The sequence below is a fragment of the Mastigoproctus giganteus genome, chromosome 1 (assembly GCF_048544385.1).
Source record: "Mastigoproctus giganteus isolate SK-2022 chromosome 1, ASM4854438v1, whole genome shotgun sequence".
NCBI classification, from domain to species: domain Eukaryota; kingdom Metazoa; phylum Arthropoda; class Arachnida; order Uropygi; family Thelyphonidae; genus Mastigoproctus; species Mastigoproctus giganteus.
In genome coordinates this window covers 148,921,550-148,948,861 of record NC_143575.1, presented here as the reverse complement: position 1 = coordinate 148,948,861, position 27,312 = coordinate 148,921,550, and the positions used below count along the sequence as shown (strand labels likewise).

At 36.5% G+C, this 27,312-nt stretch overlaps 1 protein-coding gene across 1 annotated transcript in view; it reads right to left on the bottom strand.

Annotated features, from left to right (window-relative positions):
- Nucleotides 1-27,312, bottom strand: part of LOC150091190 (integrin alpha-9-like) — a 570,795-nt gene that overhangs the window by 291,816 nt on the left and 251,667 nt on the right. The window contains exons 15-16 of the mRNA XM_090382714.1: nucleotides 16,577-16,737; nucleotides 2,310-2,470 (exon numbers count right to left, since the gene is read on the bottom strand). Of these exons, the coding sequence (XP_090238840.1) occupies nucleotides 2,310-2,470; nucleotides 16,577-16,737 (322 nt within the window). The remainder of the gene's footprint in view (nucleotides 1-2,309; nucleotides 2,471-16,576; nucleotides 16,738-27,312) is intronic.

Genomic DNA, 27,312 nt, shown 5'->3' with positions numbered 1-27,312 from the left:
CACTCTCACTACTAATGAATAACTGAGCCCATCGACTTGGCGCGGCAGCTACTATGCACGTATGAACATGTCTCAACATGCAGCAACAAGCAGCTTCCTGTGATTCATTGTTGCGTCATATTGCAAAACTTTCCTAGTACCCTTTGTATAAGGCAATGGTCAAGTCACACCTTGAGTACCGTATACAGGTCTGGAGGCCTCATTTTCAGTATGATGTAGAGCTGTTGGAACAAGTATAGAGAAGTTTGCCTTTAGCCAGCGGGTAGTTGATTGGTAGAACAGACTTCCGTCTTTTGTTGTGGAAGTTGATAGCCTAAATAAATTTAAGGCTGAGCTGGACAGGTATTTGGAATGAATGGAGGGTTGAAATGGGAGTGGTGTTTTTTTGGCTGATGCTGCATAAGCTTGCTTTCTTGCATCGTATGCCTCTACTAATGCTAATGCTAAGAACAGCCTATTATTACCAAGTGTGCAATCACTCTATTACCCTTGATGCTTCAGTGCAGAAGGGGTAAATTACTTTTTACCCCTTCCGCACGGTACCAACATTTGTATTATATTTCACATTACACTTTTGTAAATTTGTATTAAATTTAAAAATTACATTATTAACTTAAGTTTTACACTGCGTAGGGACTACTTTGTCTGTTAGTATTATGATAAAGGCCGCATATTTGCTCTCGCCCGCTTTCTAATACTATAGACAAGTTTGGAAACGCAGTGCCTGATACACGGTCAGGAGTAGTCCCCTGATGAAATTCCTGGCTATGTATCATATTTTCATTTACTGTATTCAGATTCTGCATATTTGCCATCCCTTGATTCAACCTCTTGCTAAAATTTCCCTCCCATATCTGAATACAGTGTTATTTATTTATTTGTTATTTATTATTTTTTATTTATTTGTATAAAATTATTTTTGTATATTGTTTGCTTCCTCAGTCCCAGTTCATTTTTATACTAGGTTTTTCAAATTCTTTCAAACCACAAATGACAAAAGATTACCACAATGGGATGTAGCCTGAAATCACTCTGCTTGCTTTGGACAATTTCACCATGCGATTTCACTAACAATACCCACGTTGTATTTTTTTTTTTTTTTTTTTCAAAACCTATATATTTTTGCTATTTCATTATTGCGAACAATCTACCTGCAGTTACAGTACCATTCAGAAGAAGATATGCTCTGTGGCAAAATATGAAAATAATCATTTAGTATGTATCATCATCATCATCATCACTATGAAATGCTACATCTATTTTTTTCTTTTCTTTCTATGTACTGCATGCTGTCCTTATGCCTATTTGTTTGTAAGAGTCTGATTAGATCACATTTCAGTGGTGGATATTGAAAAGTCACATCTGCATACACACGACAAAATGTTACCTTTTTCAGATTTTATAATACATGGAAATCTAGCATATCTTTCTTCTGAAATTGTACATTGTATTTCTTTTACATCTTACTGAATGACAATGTTAATTAGCTTTTCACTATAAGTGTGATGAAATGGTCACACATTACAGAGAACAAGCTTCTTATTCTATTTTACAATGTAGACTAGCAATACCTGACGGTCGATTCATTAACAAGAATAAACAGAATTTTTTAAAAAATCCAATTTTAACATAGTTTTACTATTGTTTCATGGAAAGAAAAGATGGAGAAACACTGTTTTTGTAAAAAGGAGTAACTCTTTGCAACCACTGTATTATGACAATGAGATGGAGAAGGGGTCAAATAGAGTAAAAAAAAAAAAAAAAAAAAAAAAAAAAAGACATTCCCTACTGTAAATCTGGAGAGTTGGCAGCTATCTCTTCTGGTTGGAAAGTTATCTTGTTATAAATGTCATGCATTAAGTGAATTTGTTCCACCATATTCACACAAGATGTATATTTGCATACTCAATATTAGAAAATGAAACCACTGCTGTGAAACAACTCCAAAATTTTTATTTTGCACTAGTTTCACAACATTTCCAAACAAAAGTTTGTAATATTTTTTCCCTTCTTATTTTGGACCCTAGAATACAACCCAAAATTTTTTGCATATACCTTAGAAATACTCTGGATGTTCAGGCTTCAATTTTGGCAAAGAAAATGATTTTAAAACATTTATAAACTGACAGTTAAAAAATAAAATATATTAGAAAAAAAAAGAAGCAACATATGAGAACAAAGAAAAATGCATATTGGAGTTTATAAATGTTTATTTGGTATTTAAAATTTTTATGATGCTTTCAATTAAAAACTTTCTTTAACAACCTGTGTTGAATATATATTTTTAAATTAATTAAGGTGATACTTACAGATATAAGTATATAAGCTTCAGTTGTGAAACAGGTGTACTTTTTTCTCTGAAGGGTTAAAGTTTTTGTAAGAATTTGATCATTGTATTTCATTAAAAATCCTCTTGGGAATTGTGTCCTTTTCAGATTGTTTGATTCCATTTCTAGTGTCACTTTAAAGTCTGAAGAGAAACATACAAAATATGAAGTTACTATGAAAGAAAAAAAACATCATTCTCTAAAATTCTTATAATAAAATAAAAATGCACCAATTATTCAGATAATGAAATCAACCTTGTTTTCGTGGTTTATGTGTTTTCTCACTAACCTACTAAAAGCATGGTACAGAATTTGATTCTACCATGAGGGATAATTTTTAAGGTATATTTTGCTCACTTCTCAGAGTGATTGTTGTTTTAACTACCTTAACAAAAAAAAAAAAAAAAAAAATGAACTTCAAAACACGCAATTTTTGGGCAATTACATATTAAGCTAGATTAGGAATACTTCTCCAGCTGATCTGTATTTGGAAGCAGGATGGAAGTAGAAAGTCATGCAAAGATAGAAAATGGGCTGAAATTCTAAATAAAAAAATTTAGAAAAATACCTAACTAGGCAGTGATGGTACAAACCAATGCAAACAGCACACGGTGCCTAACAGGTGCTTTTTTCTTTATTTTCAATTACTAGAAATTTTTTAAATTAAATTCTCCATGGATTATATCAATATTTCAGCTTTTCTTAAAAGATTGCAATACTTATTGTATGGATTTTTTTATTTTTAATGAAAAAATAAATTTTTTCATTTTTTATTTCATTTTTTATCACTTGTTATTTTTGAAACACCAAAAAAATATTAATTCTTCTGAAACTTAAAAAAAAAATTATCAGTAAAAAAATAGACTCAGGTCTATTATTCTGATACATTTTCCAGTTGAAAAGATTGCTAAATATTATATAGAGTTGTGATTAAACTGAAGAGCTAAGTTCACAGAATGCAAAAACTAGTTTTATTAAGTGTTCTTTAAAATAATAATCTTAGTAATTAACTGATAAGGAAATTACTATACAGTAATACCCCGACTTACGCGAACTCGGAGTTACGCAGTTCTTGATTTTTTCATTTGGCAACACTGCCGCCCACTATCTTCAAGGTCGTTTTTCATATGCTATCGATATACGGTGCGACGGTGGAGAGTGAGAGCGAAAGATGAACAAAATTCAACTTTGCTGCCGCATGAGCTGCACACATATACAAGAATTTGCATTCCAACTGTCATATTTATATGTGTGCGTACGAATTCATGCTCAACTTTTGTCGGAAATTACATTGTTTTCACAAATAAAAAAACTTTCCAGGCTTTAAGGTTTCCAAAGACCGATTGACAATGATGGTCGGCGGGAATGCAGCTGGTGACTGCAAGTTAAAACCTCTCTTAAATTTATCACTCTGAAAACCTAAGAGTTTTAAAAATTATATCTAAAATTAGCTTACCAGTGATTTGGAAGTCAAATCATAAAGCTTGGGTGACAGCTTCTGTTTTTGAGGACTGGTTTGGTCACCACTTCATACCCGAAGTCGAACGTTATTGCAAGTCTAAACAGATTCCATTTAAATTGATCCTTCTTATTAACAATGCACCCGGTCACCCTCCTGCCACCCTAATTAATTTCGACCGACGTGTGAAAGTTGTGTTTTTGCCTCCAAACACAACCAGCTTGCTTCAACCAATGGACCAGGGAGTCATCAAAACATTCAAGGCCTACTACACGAGGCATTCGTTTGCACGTCTGAATGAAGCTATGAGACAAAATAGTGAGATATCTGTTAAAGACTTTTGGAAACAATTCAATGTTTTAGATGCCGTAAGAATCATTGAACAATCTTGGGATGAAATTCACAAAAAAACATTGAATGGTGTCTGGAAGAAACTTTGTCCATTTTTTTTTCAAAAACGACACGAAAACAACGCCAGAAACTGATCATGTCGCTCATATGATAGAATAAGTTGTTAATCTTGCCAGGCAATTAGATTTGGAAGTCAATGGTGATGATGTCAACGAGCTGTTGGATTCACATAGTCAGGAGCTGATAATGAATGAGCTCATAGAGATGTGTGAGCAAAACATCACTGAATTATCCGACACTTCAGACCCAGTTCCACCAGAAAAGCACATGACAATTGCAAGCTTGACAAAAGGTCTCAGCTCAATTGAAAAGGGCTTAAAAATTTTAGAAAACAGACTCCAACAAAGTCTATGTTTTCTAAAACATAGAAAACAACGAAAACATAGACTCCAACGCATTATAGCTACAAAGCAAGGAATAAAAAATTATTAGCTTGCTGCAAAGAAATTCTGCATGAAAAAAAGAAGGCGCTGTGTCGTCAGACGAATTTGTTAGATTTTATGAAGCCATCGACGTCGAAATAACTTTTTTATGTAACTTGTTTATTTTTTTAATACATAATTTGTATTAATATGTATAAATAACTGCAATTTTATTAAATATTTTTCTTTTAAACTAGTGTTTTTGTTAGTCCTTGGTCCCAATTAAACAAAATTTATATGTATTTATATGCAAAGTTGTACCCCAACTTACGCGAATTTGACTTAAGCGATTTTTGTCGGACCCACCTATCGCGTAACTTCGGGGTATTACTGTATTTACTTTCCACTTCTATTAATCACAGAAAAAGAAAAAATAAATTTCAATTAATTTAAGAAAAAAATCAGATGCACCTGAAATGTAATGCACTGGGTACATTAACTTATTAACTATTATGTTAGACTCAAAAACAAAGCTTTAAACAGCATTTTAATTGAATGCAGGTCTAAATTTTAAGGGCTTACTGGAATTTTAAACTGGATATGGCTAAAGCGACTGATCACAGATTTGTTTTAAAATATCTTAGTTTTATGCATATCCTCTTATAACCTTATGGGTTGACCACCTGGTCATCTGATGCAGGGACAAGAAGTGACAAGGTTAGTCTGGGGACACAAAAGAGTTCTCGTACCATGAAAAACTTGAATTACATGAATTGTGTAAATTTAATTAGACTCCCAGAAAATTTTAGACAATCCTTGACCTCAGAATAGTGACGTCAGAATAATGGATTCTGAGCTGGCTTTCTGGGAAATTAAAGTTGTATGATGTTCATCCAGAACTATATTGTTATGTAACATAGGTATTCCCTCGGTGTGGTAATTACAGGATTTTCACAGTATAAAATCTGTTTGATAGGACAGATGACTATATGAAACCCATGCAATTTCTTATAATGGATAATACTAGGTCATTCACTGTATGGCAATTCCGTATATTGCTTAGTACTATCAAGGAACAAGAAAGTGGCAACTCTTTTTTTTAATGTTGTGATCAAGCTTTTTAAGGTCTGGGAAATTGACCGGGATTTATGGGAGGAAGGGACTATGCAGCAGACAGCAATGAAAAGGAGAATACTGGCCTAATATGGTGAAGTGTAGAGTTATGTGAGTGAGTGTGTTGTCTGAGTTCTTTGATGTTTCTTCATGAATTTGTTGTGCTGTCTGGCTTCACCTCATTGTTGTTTTCTGTTTAGTATCATCATCATCATAGTGAAACTAGGAGCTTGGTTCCAGAGTTATTATTATCATTAGCTTTATAGTGCAAGGAAGACTGAGGCTTTTTCTGCACCAGCCAAAAAAAAAAAAAAATTCCTGAGTTAACCCGAGAGAGAGAGAGACTCAGAAGTAGAAGGGAATCCCCAAGAAAAAGAACCCTTGGTTGTGACAAGCACATACTCACCAGATGTGAGCCCCTGGGGTTCTTGGTGGGTTGATATGATCCCCAAGGTTGTAGGTTTTTTTTTTGGATTTGCTTGTATATTAGTGAACGTTTGCCATATTCTAGTATGTATGTATGTATGTATTATTTCTCTATTTGCTTTTGCTTTTTATGTATTTGCTTTAGTAACCACTCTATTTAGATGCAACAGGGTAGCTCTTTTTTTTTATTATTTATTTATTTTTGATATACAGGTAACCCTCATATAACACCCGGTAGTTAGGTTCCTATAAAATCTCATGTAATGTGAAACCGTGTTATACGGAACTAAGAACCAATACAAAAACAGGAGTTACGTTCCAAAAGCTAACAAAAATACATCATTTTTTGATAACTATCGGAAATTTAATTTTTATTAAAAATAGTAATAACTGAACAAATGTCTTACTAACTGTGATACATAATGTCAGTTAATGTACATTCATTTAATTTTCTTCCTCTTCACTGCTGCTAAGCACAATCAAATAAGAATGTTTCTCTGTTTCAGAATATCTTCATCTTCTGAACTTTCTTCTGTAGCATCTAGATTTCTTGTATCTTCTGCTCTCTTTAAAATATCAGTATTCTTGGATTGTTTGCTCTTGCTTGATAGATCTTTGTAAATTGAATGGTATGGAGCTAAGCACTTTTTGAAGCTCACTTTTGAACTTTGTGTTCCTTCCAATCGAAGGATCTGCATTCAAAAAAATAAGATTCTAATTGCTGAGCTAACTTTATGCCTTCCGGTATACTTTTTAGTGTAAAATTTGGAACTACAGAATTTTCATCTGTGCTATCATCCTCTGAATTGATTTGGTTTACCTCTGATGACATTTCCACCAAATCCATTTTGCCAGCCTCTTTTTCTACCAGTAACTCATTAACGTCTTCAGTAGTCATATCATCAAAACGTTCCCCTCCTACCGAATTAGCAAGTTCTGCTATCACACTGATTCTGTTTTCTGCCGGTTGGACCATATTTCTTGAATGAACTAACTCTGACCATATATTTTTCGCAATCTTTTTTTTTTTTTTTTTTTTCAAAATGAAATTTAACTATTTTCTGATGTAATGAGTTTTAAAGGTAGATATAATGCCTTGATCTAATTGCTGAATTAAAGAAGCTGTATTAACTAGTAAGAACATTACTTCAACATTTTAGATGACTTAAATCTTTTGGATGGGCTGGCTCCAATAGCATTAGTAGAGGCATATGATGCAAGAAAGCAAGCTTATGCAGCATCAGCCAGAATAAAAAAAAAAAAAAAAAAGAAAGAAAAAAACTTCCACTTCACCCCTCCGTTCATTCGAAATACCTGTCCAGCTGAGCCTTAAATTTATTTAGGCTATCAACTTCCACAACAAGGGATGGAAGTCTGTTCCACCAACAACCGCCGACCGGGCTAGCCGAGTGGGTAAAGTACCTGCCCGGCAACCCAAAGGTCGCGGGTTCGATTCCCGCCTCGGGCTTGGATCAAAGTACTGCAAAAACCTTGGGAGGTGCAATATGGCCACAGAAGCCGATGCGCCAACAACTACCAAATCAAAAAAAAAAAAAAAAAAAAAACCCAACCAACTACCCGCTGGCTAAAGGCAAATTTCCGCACATCTATCCTACATCTGTCGTTCCTCAATTTGAATTTATGCCCTCTCAGGTAATTATTCTGAGCAAGAGGCAGAATCCCATCAGCACTGAGCATGTTCAAACCATTCAAGGCTTTATACACCGGTGCCTAGTCTCCAGACACTGTAATTTGCAAAACTTAAGCCTTTCTTCGCAAGAGCAACCCTTTGTTCCATTCACTAACCTTGTTGCCTTTCTCTGTACTCGTTCCAGCAGCTCTACATCCTTCTTGAAATGAGGCATCCAGACCTGTATACAGTACTCAAAGTGTGGCCTGACCATTGCCTTATACAAGGGAATAATAACCTCCTTATCCCTGCTAGAAAAATTCCTGTATATCATTGATAAGACACCATGAGCTACTCTTGCAGCCCATCTGCACTGCTCAGAGAACTTCTTATCTGCCTGCACAATTACCCCCAGGTCCTTTTCATTCTCTACCACTGTCAGTGTAGTACCACAGAGTTGATACGTTGCTCTGGGGTTGCTGTTTCCCATATGTAGTACTTTACATTTATCAATGTTAAACTTCATTTGCCACCTCTCAGCCCATCTGCTCAACATTTCCAGATCCTGTTGCAGCAGCATAGCATCAGTAGTGTCCTTAACAACCCTGCCAACTTTTGTTATCGTCTGGAAACTTGGACATTAAGCTTGATATACCATCATCAATATTATTTATAAAAACAAAAAATGATAATGAACCCAACACTGAACCCTGAGGGACTCCACTAATAACATTAGTCCATGTTGAGCACTGTACATTGATTACCACTCTCTGTCTTCTCCCCCTCAACCACCCCTTTATCCATAGCAGCAATTTGCCTTCAATGCCACACTGCTCCAATTTGTGCAGCAGCCTTCCATGTGCAACAGTATCAAAAACCTTTCTAAGATTAAAGTATATAATACCAAAGTTTTCCGTGCATCCAGTTCTTTTGTGACTGCATCACAGTATCCAATCAAATTGGTCAGGCAAGACTTCCCCTTAACAAAACCATGCTGTGTTCGAGCTATAACTGAAGTCTTGTCCAGATGATCCTGCAGTGCTTCCTTAACCAGTGCCTTCATTAATTTTCCTGGAACAGAAGTTAAACTCACAGGTCTATAATTACTTGTGTCAGCCTTTGATCCTCCTTTGTGAATTGGAGTTACATTTGCACATCTCCCGTCCATGGGTACCTCCCCTGAGTCCAAGGAAGCTCTCATAATTATGGCTAAGGGTTTGCTTACTTCCTTTGCTGCATCTTTTAATATAACTGGATAGATCCCATCCACCTCAGGTGCCTTTCTTGTGTTTATCTTCAACAATTTCTCCTCCACTTTACTCTCAGTTATTACAAGATTATCTAGCTTACTGCCAGAGCTGAATACACCTCTGGCATTCCCCTCGCTGAATAACTCCTCATGTGTGAATGTCGATGCAAAATATTCATTAATTTGTTAGCTACCTGAGCAGGATCATCAACAGTTGAACCATCGATATCAAGTGGACCAATCTGATTCATCCCCTACCTTCTAGAGTTTACATATGAAAAGAACTCTTTACTGTTTTTCTTTGCATCCTTTGGTAAAGATTTCTCATAAACTGCCTTCGCCTGCCTAACCTCCTTTGTAACTTGTTTACAGATCAACTTATATCTATCATAGGCTTCTGTGTCACATGTTAATTTATATGTATCCCAAGCATTTTTCTTCTCTGTCGTATGTCTCATTAGTTCATCTGACATCCATTTAGGCCTAAACCTTGAACAATATTTCTTAGTCGGTATGTAAAGCCTTGTAGCTTCCAAGATAAATTCTTTGAATGCTTCCCATTTTGAGTTTGCTGTTGGTAACATCATCAGTTGGTCCCACTGTATAGAATTTAAATACTGTCTCAGACCATTGTAGTCGCCTTTACGAAAGCAATAACCCTACCCTTTACCCCTGATGGTAGTTACTTCTTTGAGTAAATCCCACTTCAGCACACTGTGATCACTGCCACCTAGTGGTTCCTCTATCTGCAGATTCTTAATGCATGAAGAATCATACTGATAATCAAATCAAGAATATTACTCCCTCTAGTTGCCTCCCGAACATGCTGATGTAGAAAACAATCATCCAATAAATCCACAAAAGCCTTGCTAGTGTATGAGTGACCAACCCACAAATTCTAGTCAATATCTGAGAAATTAAAATCCCCCATTATAAGACTCTCTGATTTACTGGCCCACTCTATTTCCCTGTACAGTTTCTTATTATACTCATCAGAGTCATTAGGCCTCTAGCACACTCCTACTCTCAATTTTGATCTCCCAGTGTTTATGTCACAACAAAGTGACTCGACGCTGCACTGTCCAGCGATGTCGAGTGGCTTCACTTCCTTGGATTTTGTGTGTTTCTTAACTAATAGCATAACCCCTCCTCCCTTTCTATCCTGTCTATCCTTTCTGTAGACGTTGTACTCCCCAAATTCCAGTTCTGCATAACACCACGTCTCTGATTTCTCAACAATATCTGCCTTTGATGCTTTGAGCAATACCTCAAATTCATCAAATTTATTTACTAAACTCCTACCATTGGTGTACACGCAAGTATACATGCACCTGTTCTTTTTCTTAGCTACCCTAGCACAATCCATTTACTTGTACCGCAATGACTCCCAGCAGTCTCTGAAATATCTTGCATCTTGTTTTCCAGGCTTCTGCTCATTCCAATAGAAGCAGTGCAAGAATCACTTTCACCTCTGCCAGTGGCTACTGTTAATCTATTAGTCCTTGTATCTCCCCCCAAGTTAGCAGTTTTCCGACCCACCTAACACTGCCTCGATAGCATCAGCAAATATTCTTTCACTCTTTCTATTTAAGTGTATCCCATCCCTGTAGAAGCAGTCCCTTCTGTTAACAAGTACAAACCAGGCTGAAAAAAATTCTACCCCTTGATCCTTGCACAATCTTTCCAGGGCCGAATTGATCGACAAGGCTCTCATTAATAATATTTTATCGTCAATAATAATAAAAACTTTGAAATCTAGATTTTTCTGCTTTAAATAGTTTTTCCACAGTTACACGATTTATAATCCATTCTTTAAATAAATCTGCAGTTATCCAAATTATGCCTAATTTCCTTAGCCATAATTTAGGGCTGGAATTTAATTCAGAACAAATAAATTATTCCAATACCTTCCTATGAACAAAGGTAATACGTACGTGGAAAAATTTATAAACGATCAAATAAAAACCAAAATGACCTTACAAAAACCTTAAAAGTTACAAACTGCATGCTTCAAGGTCACAAATTTTTATGGTCTCAAACAAGCACAAGTTCAGTAGCACAGATCCTAACATGGAGATTTCCCAACAAAATAAAATACGAGGATTTCCCTTTTTTTTTTTCTTTTTTTTTTCCCGTAACGTCTAATGAGTTAACAGTGGGGATTCACAAAAAAGAATTCAAATGTTGAAAAATTAATCCAAATAATAGCAGGTTTTTTCCCAGCACAAAAGCTAAAAAATACCGTGTTATGCAAGGTTTGCCACAATTCTATAACCATGTTAGAGCAAAATCCTTGTGTTGTGCGAGGATTGTCGCAATTTATCAATCGTGTTACAGTGAAACCATGTTGTAGAAGTACTGTGTTATGTGGGGGTTGCCTGTATATATTTTGGGCAATAAAATGAATTTATATGTATCTGTTGGAAAAGTATAAAGAAGAGCAATAGGATTACTCTGGGGGCACACAAGAGTTCTCTTGCCAAGAAAAATTTGAATAACATGAATTGCATCATCTGGAAACTAAGTATCTATGAGGTTTGTTTGTTTGTTTGAGGATTTATTAGGTGCATCGGCATCAATGGCCATAGTGCACTAGTACCTAAGGAGACCTGCCTTTGACTGGGCTTTGAAGTTTTAAATGGTTTAAGTAAACTAAATGCTGATGGCATCCCTACTCTTTCCAGGATGACACATACCTACACAAGGGGATAAAAGTTTAAATTGGAAAAGGATGTTTGGAGGACAGATGTACAAAAATCTGCCTTTAGTAAGAAAATAACTGACTGTTGGAATAAACTTCCAACTGGTGTTGCAGAAGAGATAGTTCAAATTAATTTAAAGAAGGATAAGACAAATTATTAGAAAGGAAGGACAAATGATGTAGACTGAGGGTTTTTTTTTTTTTGGTTTTTTTTTTGGTTTTTTTTTTTAACGGATAATGCATTACAAGTTTGCTTGTTTGTTTGTTTTGTTTGTTATTTGGTTTTAGGAGCATTAGCAACTAAGGCCATATTGCTCTGGGATATGCGGTGGTCTTTCCCTGACCTTTCCGCATCCTCCGTATTTGGTGGTGACGGGCTCGAACCCCAGTCTAATCAAGAAGTGTGTGCTACACACTGCTGCTCCTTCCCACCTGGCTATGGAGGCGCCACTTACAAGCTTGCTTCCTTGCATCATTCTGATAATGTAAATACTAGTAAGTGTGTGAAAAGTAACAATAAAAATATTGCATTCTTTGCATGAAAAATAAAACACACCATTACTGCTTTAATATTCATGGATTACATTTGCTGTGTTGTGCACTCCAGTAATGCTTGGCAAGAGCAAAGAGATCAAAATTAAGAGCAACAATGTGATGATAGCCTGATCGTGCTTATTATTATTATTAGCATTAGCAAAGGCACATGACGCAAGAAAGCAAGCTTATATAGCATCAGCCAAAAAAAAAAAAAAAAAACACACACACACACCCTTCTCATTTCACCAATCCACTCGCTCCAAATTGTTTGTCTAGTTCTGCCTTGAATCTGTTTAAGCTATCAACTTCTACAACAACAGCTGAAAAACAGGTAGAATTTTTTTCAGCCTAGTCTGTGCTTGTTAACAGGAGAGACAGCTTCTACAGGGATGGGATACACTTAAATAGAAAGTGTGCAAGAATATTTACTGATGCTATCTGGGCGGCGTTAGGTGGGTCGAAAACTGCTAGCCTGGTGGGGGATTCACAGACTAAAAGGTTAAAAGTAGCCGCAGACAGATGTGAAGGTGATTCTTGCACTACTTCTATTAGAATAAGCAGCGGCCTGGAGCGAGGGATGCTGGGGGTTTCAGGGACTGATGGCAGTCATCGTGAGACAGGTGGGTATATGGGATGTGTTAGGGTAACTAAGAATAAAAATAGGTGCATGTATACCCATGCTAAGAGTATAGTAAATAAATTTGATGAATTTGAAGTGTTGGTCTAGACATCAAAGGCAGATATTGTTGGGATAGCAGAAATGTGATGTCACACAGATATTAGGAATGCAGAATTGGAATTTGGGGAATACAATGTGTACAGAAAGGATAGACAGGATAGGAAGGGAGGAAGTGTTATTCTGTTAATTAAGAAAAACAAAATCAAAAGAAGTGCATCCAGTTGATTTAGATAAACAGTGCACTGCTGAGTCGGTTTGGTGTGACATAAGCACTGCGAAAGCAAAAATAAGAATAGAAGTGTGTTATAGGCTTATGACTCGAATGAGTACAATGAACAATTGTACAGAGAGATAGAGTGGGCTAGTAAACCAGAATGTCTTATAATGGGGGATTTTAACTTCCCAGATATTGACTGGAACTTGTGGGTTGGTCACGTCACTCACACACTAGTAAGACTTTTGTGGATTTATTGGATGATTGTTTTCTGCAGCAGCATGTTCGAGAGACAACCAGCGAGGGTAATACTCTTGATCTGGTAATCAGCAGTGATCATTTGTGTATTAAGAATTTGCAGACAAAAGAACCACTAGGTGGAAGTGATCACAGTGTACTGATGTGGGATTTACTTAAAGATATAATTACCATCAGGTGTAAAGGAAAGGGTTTTTGCTTCCGTAAAGGTGACTACAGTGGTCCCAGACAGTTTTTAACTGTACAGTGGGATCAACTGATGATGTTACCAACAGCAAATTCTAAGTGAGAAGCATTCAAGGAATTAATCGTGGAAGCTACTAAAAGTTTCATACCTATTAAGAAATATTGTTCAAGGTTTAGGCCTGAATGATTGTCAAATGAACTAATGAGACTTGTGGCAAAGAAGAAAAATGCATGGGATACATAGCAATACAGAAGCCTATGGCAGATATAAGCTAGTCTGTAATAAAGTCACAAAGGAGGCTAGGCAGGCGAAGGCAGATTACGAGAAATTTTTGGCAAAGGATGCTAAGAAAAACAGCAAGGATTTCTTTACTTATATAAACTATAAAAGGAAGGGGATGAATCTGATTGGTCCACTTTATATTGATGGTTCGACTGTTGATGATCCTGCTCAGATAGCAAACAAACTGAATGAGTATTTTGCATCTACATTCACACATGAGGAGTTATTAAGGATTGAAAATGCCAGAAGGTTATCAAATTGTAGCAGGGTACTTAATGATTTTTTAATAACTGAGAACAAAGTGGAGGAGAAATTGTTGAAGTTAAACATAAGAAAGGCACCTGAGGCGGATGTGATCTATCCAGTTATATTAAAGGAGGTGGCAAAGGAAGTAAGCAAATGGTTAGCCATAATTATCAGAGCATCCTTGGATTCAGGGGAGCTCCCAATGGACTGGAGATGTGCAAATGTATCCCCAATTCACAAAGGGGGATCAACGGGTGACAAGAGTAATTACAGACCAGTTAGTTTAACTTCTGTTCCACGTAAAATAATGGAGTCACTGGTTAAAGATGCATTGCAAGATCATCTAGACAAGACTGCAGCAATAATTCAGACACAGCATGGGTTTGTTAAGGGAAAGTCTTGTCTGACAAATTTAATTAGGTATTATGATGTGGTTGCAAAGGAACTGGATGCAAAAAATAATTTTGATATCATATATTTGGATTTCAGAAAAGCTTTTTAAACTGTTGCACATGGCAGACTACTGTACAAATTGGAGCAGAATGGTATTAAGGGTAAGTTGCTACAATGGATAAAAGGATGGTTGTGTGGTAGAAGACAGAGGGTGGTAATCAATAGGTGCTGCTCTTCATGGACTAATGTTACTAGCGGTGTCCCACAGAGTTCGGTGTTGGGTCCACTGTTGTTTTGTAAATTAATCAATGATATTGATGAAGGTATATCAGGCTTAGTGTTGAAGTTTGCAGATGATACAAAGGTTGGTAGGGTTGTTAATGACAATAATGGCAGTGTGCTACTGCAACAGGATCTAGAAAATTTGGGCAGAAGGGCTGAGAAGTGGCAACTGAAGTTTAACATTGACAAATGCAAAGTACTGCATATGGGTAGAAATAACCCCAGAGAAACGTACCAACTGTGTGCTACTACACTTAAGATGGTAGAAAATGAAAAAGACCTGAAAGTAATTGCGCAGTCAGATATGAAGTTTTCTGAGCAATGCAGACAGGTGCCAGGGCAGGTCATGGAGTTTTGTCAATGATATACAAGAATTTTGCTAGCAGGGAAAAGGTGATTGTCCCCCTGTATAACGCAATGGTCAGGCCACGCCTTCAGTACTGCGTACAGGTCTGGAGGCCTCATTTTAGAAAGGATGTAGATTTACTTGAGCATGTACAGAGAAGGGCAACAAGATTGGTGAGGGGAATGAAGGGATCCTCTTACCAAGAGAGGCTTAAGTTCTGCAAATTGCAGTGGCTGGAGACTAGGCACCTGCGCGGTGATCTGATTGAGGTATATAAGGCCTTAAATGGGTTGAGCACACTGAATTCAGATGGGATCCTTCCACTTGTTCAGATTACGAACCTAAGGGGACATAAATTCAAATTAAGAAAAGACAGATGTAGAATAGATGTGTGGAAATTTGCCTTTAACCAGCAGGTGGTTAATTGCTGGAACAAACTTCCATCTGTCGTTGTGGAAATTGATAGGTTAAATAAATTTAAGGAGGAACTGGACAAACATTTGTAGGGAATGGTTGTGTGAATTTTTTTTTTTTTTTTTGGCTGATGCTACATAAGCTCATACACTTGCTTTCTTGCAACACATGCCATTACTACTACAAGTAAAATAGATGGAAGTTTGTTCCAGCAATCAACCACCTGCTGGCTAAAGGCAAACATTCGCACATCTATTCTACAACTGTCTTTCCTCAATTTGAATTTATGCCCTCTCAGGTGATTGTTCTGAGCAAGAGGAAGAATCACATCAGCATTGAGCATGCTCAAACCATTCAAGACTTTATACACATCAATCAGATCACCTTGCAGGTGTCTAGTCTCTAGACACTGTAAATTTGAAAAACTTAACACTTTCTTCATAAGAGCAACCCTTTGTTCCATTCTAATCGTGTTGCCCTTCTCTGTACTATTAACGCAGTCCTCCTGACAGAATTACCAATGTAACATACCCAATAATCCCATTCTGTATATTTTTATCACTCAGTATACTGTTCTTAATTGCTTTCAATCTATTTTACTTTTAACCAGTTTCTTATATATTTATTTTAATGTTTAGTCCGTTGTTGCAAATAATTCTTATTGATGTGACTGCCAATGCACAAGACTCTTATTTATTAATTTATTTTTTAATATTAGATTGATATGCCATGCAATAATATTCTAGACAACCAGATTAAACAAAATGCAATTCTTATTTTTTTTGTTTGTTTGCCAATCTTGAAAGAATACCAAGATGCTGCTTATATCCTCATCCAGATATACAAAGTATAGTTTTTGTTTTTTATGGCAGTATGCAATGGTATTGCACATTAGCATCTTTTTCAAAAGATAAAAAAGTTAGTTGGTACTGAATAATGAATCTGTGGGAATACAAACCTATATACTGGTCCTTCTGCCTCCAGAACAAAAAAAAAAACTAGTAATTAGATTATTAAATAATTCTGTAATAATAGAAAAACTTTGGTGTAGTTTACTTACCGAGGCTATTACGAATATAACTTCCATCATACTGCAAACAACTAATCACCTTGATGCAAGGAACTGGCTTTTCATTGTAGAGACAATTTGTAAGATTCATGTTAACTTGGGAAGGTTTGAAATTAATATTTGCCCACAAATGTTTGACCACAGGTTGGGATCTGCAAATAAATTATGAGTTATGGCTCAACAAAAGAAATTTTGGAAATCATTATTATGTTCAGGCAATTAATTTAATTTAATTTAACTTAAGTTCTGAGAAATTCACCAGAATCTTTCAGAACTTAAGTTAAAAATTCTACAAAACTTTTAAACAAGGTTAAAAAAATATAGTGGGATCTCACTTAATTTTCACTGTGATGAAACCACAGTAATATAGGAAATCATGCAATGTAACAAGTATAAGAAAAACACTAGAAATATATATCATTCACAACTTTCGAGAATTTGATGCTTATATAAATGTCAGTCCTGCCTACCATTCATTTCTATTAGAACCAAAAAAGATAACATCCAGTCAAAATTACAACAGTCTATGTATCAAAACAATTCATCAAGATTAGTATGATTTAAAAGAATACGTGTCAGTTTTAATGGTTAGTTAAGTTAGATAGCAAACTCAGTGGCATAACTATGCCAATGCAGCGGCATTAGGATCCGAGCTTGAAAGGGGCCTGTGAAATTTGGAAGACAGATTAATTTCTCATGACAATTAATGAATTTCATTAATAAATGAGCAATTTTTTAAAATTAAATGTAACACATTCTTATGAAATGAGAGACAGGCTGCCAGAGTATTGTTTAGATTGATGCCATTCTAACAGAAATATTAGTAAATAAAAGATAGCAGTGAAATATTCAGTAAAACCAGTGTCAAATATATACACCACAGTCCGATTTTATTCTAGTGTTGGTGAATTTATTTTACATTTTGTGTGTGTGTGTGTGTGTGTGTGTGTGTGTGTGCATACTGATTGTTGTCAGAGGGCAATATGTTTTATTTTTTAATACACAAATTTGTCACATAACAGTCTAGATATGGCCAGTGCTGCGTTTTAGAGCTTTTTGGGGTAAATTTGACGTTATTTTTTTTATTATTATTTTTTTTAATCTGAAATGAAAAAACTAAAGGGCTATGAATGAGTTATTAGTATACTGACCAGATACACATTTAAATTGTGGATCCTTTGATCCTTGCATATGTCAATGATGTTCTGAAACCTGACCTACTTCTGAAGTAGACTGTTTCTATACAGCCAATATTATTATTATTAGCCCTATGGTGCAAGGAAGCCTGAGGCTTATGCTGCACCAGCCAAAAAAAATTCTTGCGTTACCCTGAGAAAGAGAGGAGTAGAAAGGAATCACCAAGAAAGAGAAGAATGATGATATCCAGCTGAGGACCCTGGGTTTGCCAAGCCCATACTCACCAGATGTGAGCCCCTGGGGTCAAATAGGACCTGGACTTTCTCGTTGGCCATGAATAATACATTTTACAACTCTTTTATATTATTATTATTAGCCATATGGTGCAAGGAAGCCTGAGGCTTATGCTGCACCAGCCAAAAAAAGTTTCTGAGTGACCCTGAGAAACAGAGAGAAAACAAGAGTCAGAAGTAGAAGGGAATCACCTAGAAAGAGAACTATGATATCCGGCTCAGGACCCAGGGTGTGCCAAGCCCATACTCGCCAGATGTTAGCCCTTGGGTATATATCTGTTCTGTTTTTGTCAAGTTCTGTTCTGTATGTGACAAGTCCATACTCACCAGATGTGAGCCTCTGGGGTTGTGTCTGTTCTGTTTTTGTTTGTGGTGGGGGAAAATTTGTTGCAAAATTGCTTGGAGTAACTTGAGAAACAAGAGTGGGAAATGAAACAAAAAAATTTGGCCAATCACAGAGATTTTCATTTGTTTTATTGGCAGAGAAGAAAGTTTTGCAGCTGTTATCAAGCATCATGTACTATTATTCTACATTTTCAAGTTTCTCAGAGCAAGAAAAACACTTTGTCAACCATTACCATTACGATCATTCTTTTCTAACTTCTGACAGAAATGCTGAAGATGTAAGTAAATTTATTATTCCAGTTTTCATTAGCTTACATGATGGACCATTCACAAATTATGAATGATCCATGATATCAGCAATCATCAAACGTTGTCCAATTTTGATCCTAATACAGGAAGCCCTCGATTTACATCGGGGTTAGGTTCCTGGGGGGACTGGCGCAAATGGAGCCCTTTAAATAATGGAGTCAATCGGAAATCACAAGGTTAGGTTCTGGGCACCAAAATTTTACCTACCACTTTGCATCGATTGTTTTGTTTTATTAGCATTCTGCGTAGTTGTAATAATAGTCATTAATAATAGTAATCATTATTAATGACTACTATTATTAATATCATTTAGGTGCAAGATATCAATCGCGGCATTATCCGAATTAAGGCTCACCGGGTCTGGAACGATGATCATCCAACCACCAGCACCTAATGAAGCGGTTATGCTATTCTATTCTGGTGGTGAGAAACGAGAAGCAGGAGTGGGCTTTATGGTCGATGCTCAGGCCACCAGTAGTGTGATTGCTTTCCAACCAATATCAGACCGCCTGGCAGTCCTTACTGTCAAGGGCACCATCAAGACCCATATTATCTCCGCCTATGCCCCAACTGAGACTAGCCTGGACCCGACCAAGAATGACTTCTACAACCAGCTCCAACATACGCTGGATTCAATTCCGCAGACAGAAGTGATCATCCTCACAGGGGACTTTAATGCCCATATTGGCGTGAACAGATCTGGTTGGGAAACAACAATGGGCAAGTTTGGCCATGGGAAGATCAATGACAACGGCTTACGTTTGTTGTCCTTTGCCGCATCTAACAACCTGATCATTGGAAACAGCCATTTCCAGCACCCTCAAAAACATCAACTTACATGGCGAAATCCATCTGGCAAGGACTCAGCAATCCTGGACTACATTTTGATCAATGCCAGATTTCGCTCATCACTCGTGGACGTTCGTGCCATGAGGGGACCTGATTGCGGATCTGATCACTACCTCATCCGGGCTAAGGTGCAGCTCAAATTACGGCATGCAAAAAGATCATCTCGGTCAGCCAAGCTGGACTGGAGGCAGCTAATGAATGCTGCCAACAAACAGGCATATCAGATCGCCCTATCCAACCGCTTCGAGATGCTGGCCGTGCCCGAGGATATAAATGAAGAAGAAAAGCAGATCTCTGATGCCATCCTGGAATGTGCCAAGCCCCTATGTCCACCTGCCCGACGTCGAACGCAACCATGGATATCAGACGAGTGCCTCGACCTCGTGGACAAACGGAAACAGGCAAAGTTGGTCGACTTTGAACGGTACCGGCAGCTAAACCGAGAAGTCCGACAAAGAATGACAGCAGAAAGAGAAGCATACTGGAACCAAGTGGCAGACGATCTTGACGTGGCGGCATCCAAAAACGAGTACCGCACTCTCTACCGCACCCTCAGATGTCTGAGTGGAAAGACCAAATTGACTAGTGACAACATCAAGAATGCTGATGGGACCTTCGTGCGATCACCATCCGAACGCCTGCAACGGTGGAGTGAATTCTTCAAAGCTTTGTATAATCAAGACCCACCTCAGGGACCGCCAGCAACAGCACTCTCGATCGACCCCCCTGAGGTCTCCATGGTCGATGTTGAGCCTACAGTAGAAGAAGTGAAAGCAGCCATACAATCCCTGAAGCATGGCAGGGCACCAGGAGTGGACCAAGTCACCACAGAAGCGATCAAAGCCGGGGGAGATGTACTGCTTCGCCGACTACACTCACTCCTCAAAACCATCTGGTGCACTGAACAAATTCCGTTAACATGGAGGAAAGCCATTATCGTACCGATCCACAAGAAAGGTGATAACCGGGACTGCAAGAACTACCGTGGCATCAGCCTCCTTTCCATCATCGGAAAGGTCTTTATGAAGATCATCCAGTCAAGACTGCAAAAACATCGCGAGCAAACCAGTCGAGAAGAACAGGCAGGATTTAGACCCGGGCGAGGATGCTGTGATCAAATCTTTGCCATTCGTCAGCTGATGGAGGAGAGGATCCGGTGTGGACAGCGAACCGTCATTGTTTTCATTGACTTTAAGTCTGCTTTCGACTGTGTCCACCGGCCTGCCTTATGGAAACTACTAGAGGTTGAACATGTACCTCGAAAAGTCATCACACTCCTCCAAACTGCATACAACGGTTTAACCAGCCAGGTGCGCATCCAGAACGATTTATCAGAGGAATTTACCATCCAAACTGGAGTCCGCCAAGGGGATGTAGCCTCCCCGTTGCTTTTCAACATCGTGGTTGACGCCATTATGAGGCAAGCATTCAGAAACAGACAGGGCATACAATATGACAAGGATCACTATGTGACTGACCTGATGTTTGCTGATGATAGTGCTATCCTTGCCGGTAACGACGCTGAAGCCACGGACATCCTCTACAACATTGCCCGCATTGCCCGGCCATACGGTTTGAAGATCAATGCTGGTAAGACAAAGGCCCTGACAACAGATGGGTCGCAAGCCACCATCTATCTCGAAGGCGTCCAGATCGAGCAAGTGCAGGACTTTAAATACCTTGGGTCGCTGGTCCAGGAGAAGAAAGTTGCATCCACAATGGAAATCCACAGCAGAATTGGACAGGCGGCCACTGCGTTCGCCTCGCTCAAATGGTGTCTGTGGAAGAGGACCAACATTTCCACAAAGACTAAAATCCGACTCTTCCGGACTTTGATCCTGCCCATTCTTCTTTACGGATCGGAAACATGGATTTGTCTCAAGTTAGATTTGAACAAACTTGAGGTATTCCAAATGCGATGCCTGCGGCAGATCTTGGGCATCTCTCTTCGCGACCGCATCACTAATGATACCATCCGCGCCAGATGCCAACAGCAACCAACCATTGCCGACCAAATCCAGAAGCGAAGGCTCAGATGGTTTGGCCACGTATGTAGAATGGGCACGAACAGAATACCATCCACACTCCTTTGGAGACAACGACCCACCCAATGGAGCATCCAACGGACCGCGCCTAGGAAAACGTGGGCGAAGCAAGTGGAAGATGACTTGAAGAGCCGACGTCTCGACCTTAACCAGGCCAGGACTGAAGTCATGGATCGTAAGGTATGGAAGAACATCACAGAGCAAGTCCGAAACCCTGCGGCACCTACAGCAGCATACTGGTTGCGTGGCCAACCGCCTCCCCCAGCTGCCAGCTAAGGACCAAAGAAGAAGAAGAATTAATATCATTATTATTAATAATAATAGTCACTAATAGTAGTCAATGGAGGCATATTCATAGCCCTACACACATTATGGCGGCTTTGACCAGACTCCATCCTCCGAATATTGCACTAGAATTCAATGAACTACTTTTACCAGACATGGCATCTCTTTATTCTATTAAATTAAAAACTTTATAATACGATGGCAAAAACTGCACACGGCTATCACTATTATTATTGAATTTATTAATAGTACAATTATAAAAAAATGTTAGCGTAATAAAATTTCCAACGCAAGTAAATAGCGTAAACAACAACCAATTGAATACTTCACCACATTGTCCTATACCACCCGTATCCACAAGTGGCTACTTTGAGGGCGGGATTCTTTCTCGCCTCTGATACAGATGTGCTAATTGCTGATTGGCTCAGATTGTCTTAAATCATATGAACAGTGCATGATACATAGCACAGTATGATGCTGATAAATTTTGTCTCACGATTTTAAACTTTCAATTTATAAAAAAATTGCAAAAAAAAATTTGCAAAAAAAAGCAAAAATAAATAAATAAAAATAAAATTGCGGTCAGTGATCAGCACTATTGCAAATCGGCGCAAATCAGACCAGCACAAAACCAGGGCTACCTATATATGTTACTCATTGCTGTAGATTTACTTATTTTTTTTACTATTCTTTGCATTTTGTCACAATTTGACAGAACAATTTGTAATTTTATTACTCTGGTAGTCAGTAATTATTTTTTTGAAAATTTGTTGATGGATCATTTACAAATCAGGGGAAGATATAATATGAATTTCAAAAAGTTATTTTTCTTTTACACTCAGTGAACATGCACCTCTGAATAGAGAAGTATGCATTGATTTGCTTTATGTGCACAATGCAATGCCAACTTTGTAGTGATTCTGTAATAAGTGATTTTATAATTCCATGTAAATGGAATTACGAAATCACAATAAACTGGAATAATAAAATCCAAGTGAATTTATTATTCCAGTTTTCATAAGTTTACATGATGGACAGTTCACAAATTGTGAATGGTTCATGACATTGGCAATTGTTAAACATTGTCTAGTTTTTAATACTAATATATGTTACTCATTGCTGTAGATTTATTTTTATTTTTTTATTTTTTTTACTATTCTTTGCATTTTGTTACAATTTGAGAGAACTATTTGTAATTTTATTACTCTGATGTCAGTAATTTTTTTTATCAAAAATTTGTTGCTGGATCATTTAGAGATCAGAGAAATATATTATAATATGAATTTCCACCAATCACTCAGAACTCTTCAACTTCCTTTCTTTGAAATTCCACTTTCTGCAGTCCAACTTTCCTAATATAGAGGGTCGCTTTATGCTGGTTTCACTTTTTGAATTGCTAGAGTATCCTGACTAAAACATAGATGCAGTAATTTAAATCATTTCCGCATGCAAACCACTGCTCTGAATAGGTCTAACAGAGTGTTGACGAAAACTTGTCCTTTTTTGTTTGTGATGATTCAATCACTCGGAGTAGGTAACTATTTTTTTTTTTTTTTTTTTTTGCTTGTAAATTTTCATATTAAACTGTAGTGTCTAATTTTGCCCCTTTGTGAAAATGAGCAAAAACTATATATTCAATACTTACTTGATCAATGGGTTAAATATGCTAAATATAAGAACTGGCTCTACAAATTAGATGGTGATTATTTAAAATGTTTTTGTAAATATTGTAAATGCACTTTTGTCTGAACAAAAGAGAGCCAAATTAAGTGATATTGAAAGGCATCGTAATACAAATGAAGCACAAGAAAGCCGAAGAGCCCTTTAGTTTTTCATTCAAGAAAATTGGCAATACAGAAGGAGCAAAGGCAGAAAGTAGCATAGCATTTTTCATAGCTGTGCATTAAGGGAAATTGATCATTTGAGTGACCTTTGTAAATTTCATTTTTCAGACAGCAGGAATGTAAGGACTTCAAACTGCAAAGAACAAAATGTACTTCAATAACATGGAATGTTATAGAACCAAACGTAAGGAAATTTTTACTAATTTGTCTGTCACCTTATAATTTCTTTTTAGAATAGAAAAAAAGAATACAAGCACAAGCAAGTGGCTACTCTAAATGGAAGAGGAAAAGAAAGTCCACAGAAGCACTAGAAGAAGAAATTTAAAAAATTCTGAACTTGTCTTCTTTCTTCCCTGGGAGAAAAGTGAGCTCTTCTATTACTACACCAACGAAAACAACAGAAATAACAGCAACAAATGGCATCAACATTGGGTTCAGTATCAACATCATCATCTTTTCCAGCACAAACTACAGATATATATGTAAAAAACCAAACGAACACCAATGAACTAGAACTATCAGAAAATTTAATCAGTGAACAATATCCAAGTGACATCGCTAATTATCCTGACATAATAACAACACATATGAAGAGATTTATCTTACATCATGGACCTTGTAGACCTAACAGCCCGTTCCCAAAAAATCACAGCAGCAGGTTGTTTTTCAGAAAGGTATTACAAAACAAATCAGGTATTAAAATGAACAGATTTTGGTTGTGATATTCCACAAAATTGGATGCAGTACAATGTGAGCCCTGTTGGATGTTCTCACCAAGTAAGCAGAATTCTGCATGGATAAAAGGAATAAAGGATTGGAAAAATTCATCCAACAAAATTAAAGACCACAAAGCAAGTCTGTCACATACAGGAGCTTGTTATGTCAAGGAATTATGGATGGCAAACAAATGTTTGGATAAAAATGTAGAAGAGAATTTACGACAAGAGCATAATTTTTGGCATAAAGTTTTGGAGTGGCTTATCAAAATAACTCTAAAATTATCAAAAAATTCAATCACATTTCGAGGTCATCAAAACAATCCGAAAGACACATAAAATGGAAACTTTTTGTCTAATCTAAAAATTTTAGCCGAATATGATAATACTATGAGACAGGTGTTAAATCTGCCATTTGGCACATCAAAATATCTAAGTCCTAAAATACAAAATGAGTTGTATTTTAGGACTGAATTTAATAAAACAATTATTTAATAAAACAATCAATAATGGAGATAAAAGACTATTCTTTCTTTTCTGTCATATTAGACAACTCAGGACATTTCATAACAACATTAGCTGAGCATTATCTGTAGATAGGTCAAAATTTTAAAAAGCGATACTGGAAATAAAATTGACTAGAACAAAGCCAAGAAAAGAGTCCTTGATTAAAAATCAAGGACTCTTTTCTTGGCTTTGTTCTAGCCAATCAAACTGCTGCAGGTATAACAATAGCTATTTGCAACACACTGTAATCAAAAGTTGAGGCCAAGGACATAAGGTCTAACACTATGAGAGAGGTTTATTCAGGGGTACAAGCCCGCATAAAAGAAATGGAACCAAATGCATTATATGTTCATTGTGCAGCTCATAACATCAACTTAGTGGTGAATGATGCAGTTAATGGTATCCCAGATGTATCAAAATATTTTGCAGTTGCACCAATGCATCTATGTTTTTCAGACATAGCATCAATCATTGGAACTTGCTATCTTCATATTGTGGTTAATCAGATGCAGTACCCTACACAGTGGGCTGGTCATTTTTCCTCATTAATAGCAATAAAACGATATACAGATATTCTGAAAGTTTTAAACAAAATCATTTTGGATACTACAAAAAAGAAGAAGAAAACAGAAACAATCAGAAAAATATGGAAAATTTTGAATTTGTTGTTATTACTGTAATAACGGAAAGGTTCTTTCAAATATAAATTTGGCATTGAGATTTCTAGAAATAAAGGGTTTACCTATTGCTCAGGGAGCAACATACTTAGAAATGCCTTTCATCACAGTAAAACAAATACGAAATGAATCTGAAATTATTTTGAAGGAAGCAACTATTGTCACAAAAAAATGGGGTACACAGACTGATTTTAAAAATGAAAGAAAATGAATAATCAAAAAACTTTATGACAAACTAGAAGATCACCGATTTGAAAATTTACAGGACTGTTCCCAAAGTTCTAAAAAGGGCAGTTGAAAAGATTTTGGGATGACATCATGGGGTTGTTTTTTGTTGTAAGATCATCTTTTATAGGATAATTGACATTGTAACAAGTCAATTAACACACTGATTCAAGGGTTTAAAAACTATTGCCAACTTATTTTCATTTTTAACACCGAAAATATTACTGAACATGACAGACGAAGAAATCATGTGAAACGCACCTTGCATACAGAATCAATATTCGAATGATTTATCTCCTCCATTATTAAAATAGAGAAAATTAACACAATAAGAGAACTGACTGAACTAGCGTCGGTGCAGTATTATGATATGAGCACGAGTTACACTGAAATGTATTCATTACAAAGTTTTTTTTAATTCCAGTAACCGTGGCAACAACGGAACGATTGTTTTCAAAGCTGAAGTTAATAAAAAATTATTTAAGAAATACCACAAGTCAAGAACAACCGTCTCACTTAGCCCTTTTAAGCCTAAAAGCAGAAAATATGGATATTCTCAGCTAATTGATAATTTAGCTAACATGAAAGTTCACCAAAAAAGATCTAAACACAAATTTTCAAAGAAAAAAATAGAAGTCAACTTATATGTTGGAATATACAATAAGTTGTTTTGTGTTATGTAACGTGTTAATAAAATTTATTCAATTGCATATTTGCTATTTAACTCTTTTTTTTTTTTTTTGTACATCATTAGTTTTTTTTAAATGCATATCCATACATTTAGAAGCATTTAGTGTATTGTTTTAATATTGTGATTGTTATTAAATATACCAATTTCAATATTTTATTCTCACTTCATTAATACCCGTTAATAAAAAAATAATAATAATAAAGTAAAAAAGTAAGTAGACAGTTGTTGGTAGAAATGCCATCCTTTCGGTATTTTATTTTTGTTCAGAAAAAGTAAAAACAAAATTATGTCCAGTATTTTTCAGAAATAATGGGTAATATTTCTGAAAAATACTGGACATAAATGATATATATATATATATATTTTTTTTTTCTGTTCACACTTTTTGGGGTTACGTTAACATGGAAGGCTTGCTCCATACTCTCGACAATGCTCTGCATTTGACTTTGGCATCATTGAACACAAAGGCTATAATAGTGTGGCATTCAGTCCCTTTCATTGCTCAGAAAATTATTGATGTGAAAACATCTATAGCGGCACATAACGATTGAATATAATGAAAATGTGGATTGCAACCATACAAACACTAGTATTATTACAATCATACTATTCAACAAATGGGCAATTAGGCTATTGGCTTAGATTTCCCTACCCTCTTCCAAACTTTGATCCGGTAGAGCAAATAGTAGGCGTGTGCATAAAACATTATATCGTTCATACTAAATATTTTGGATTGAAGTATGACGCTAATGTTACTAAGGTTGATTTGGTAGAGTAAGTAGTGGGCATGAGCATAAAATGTTA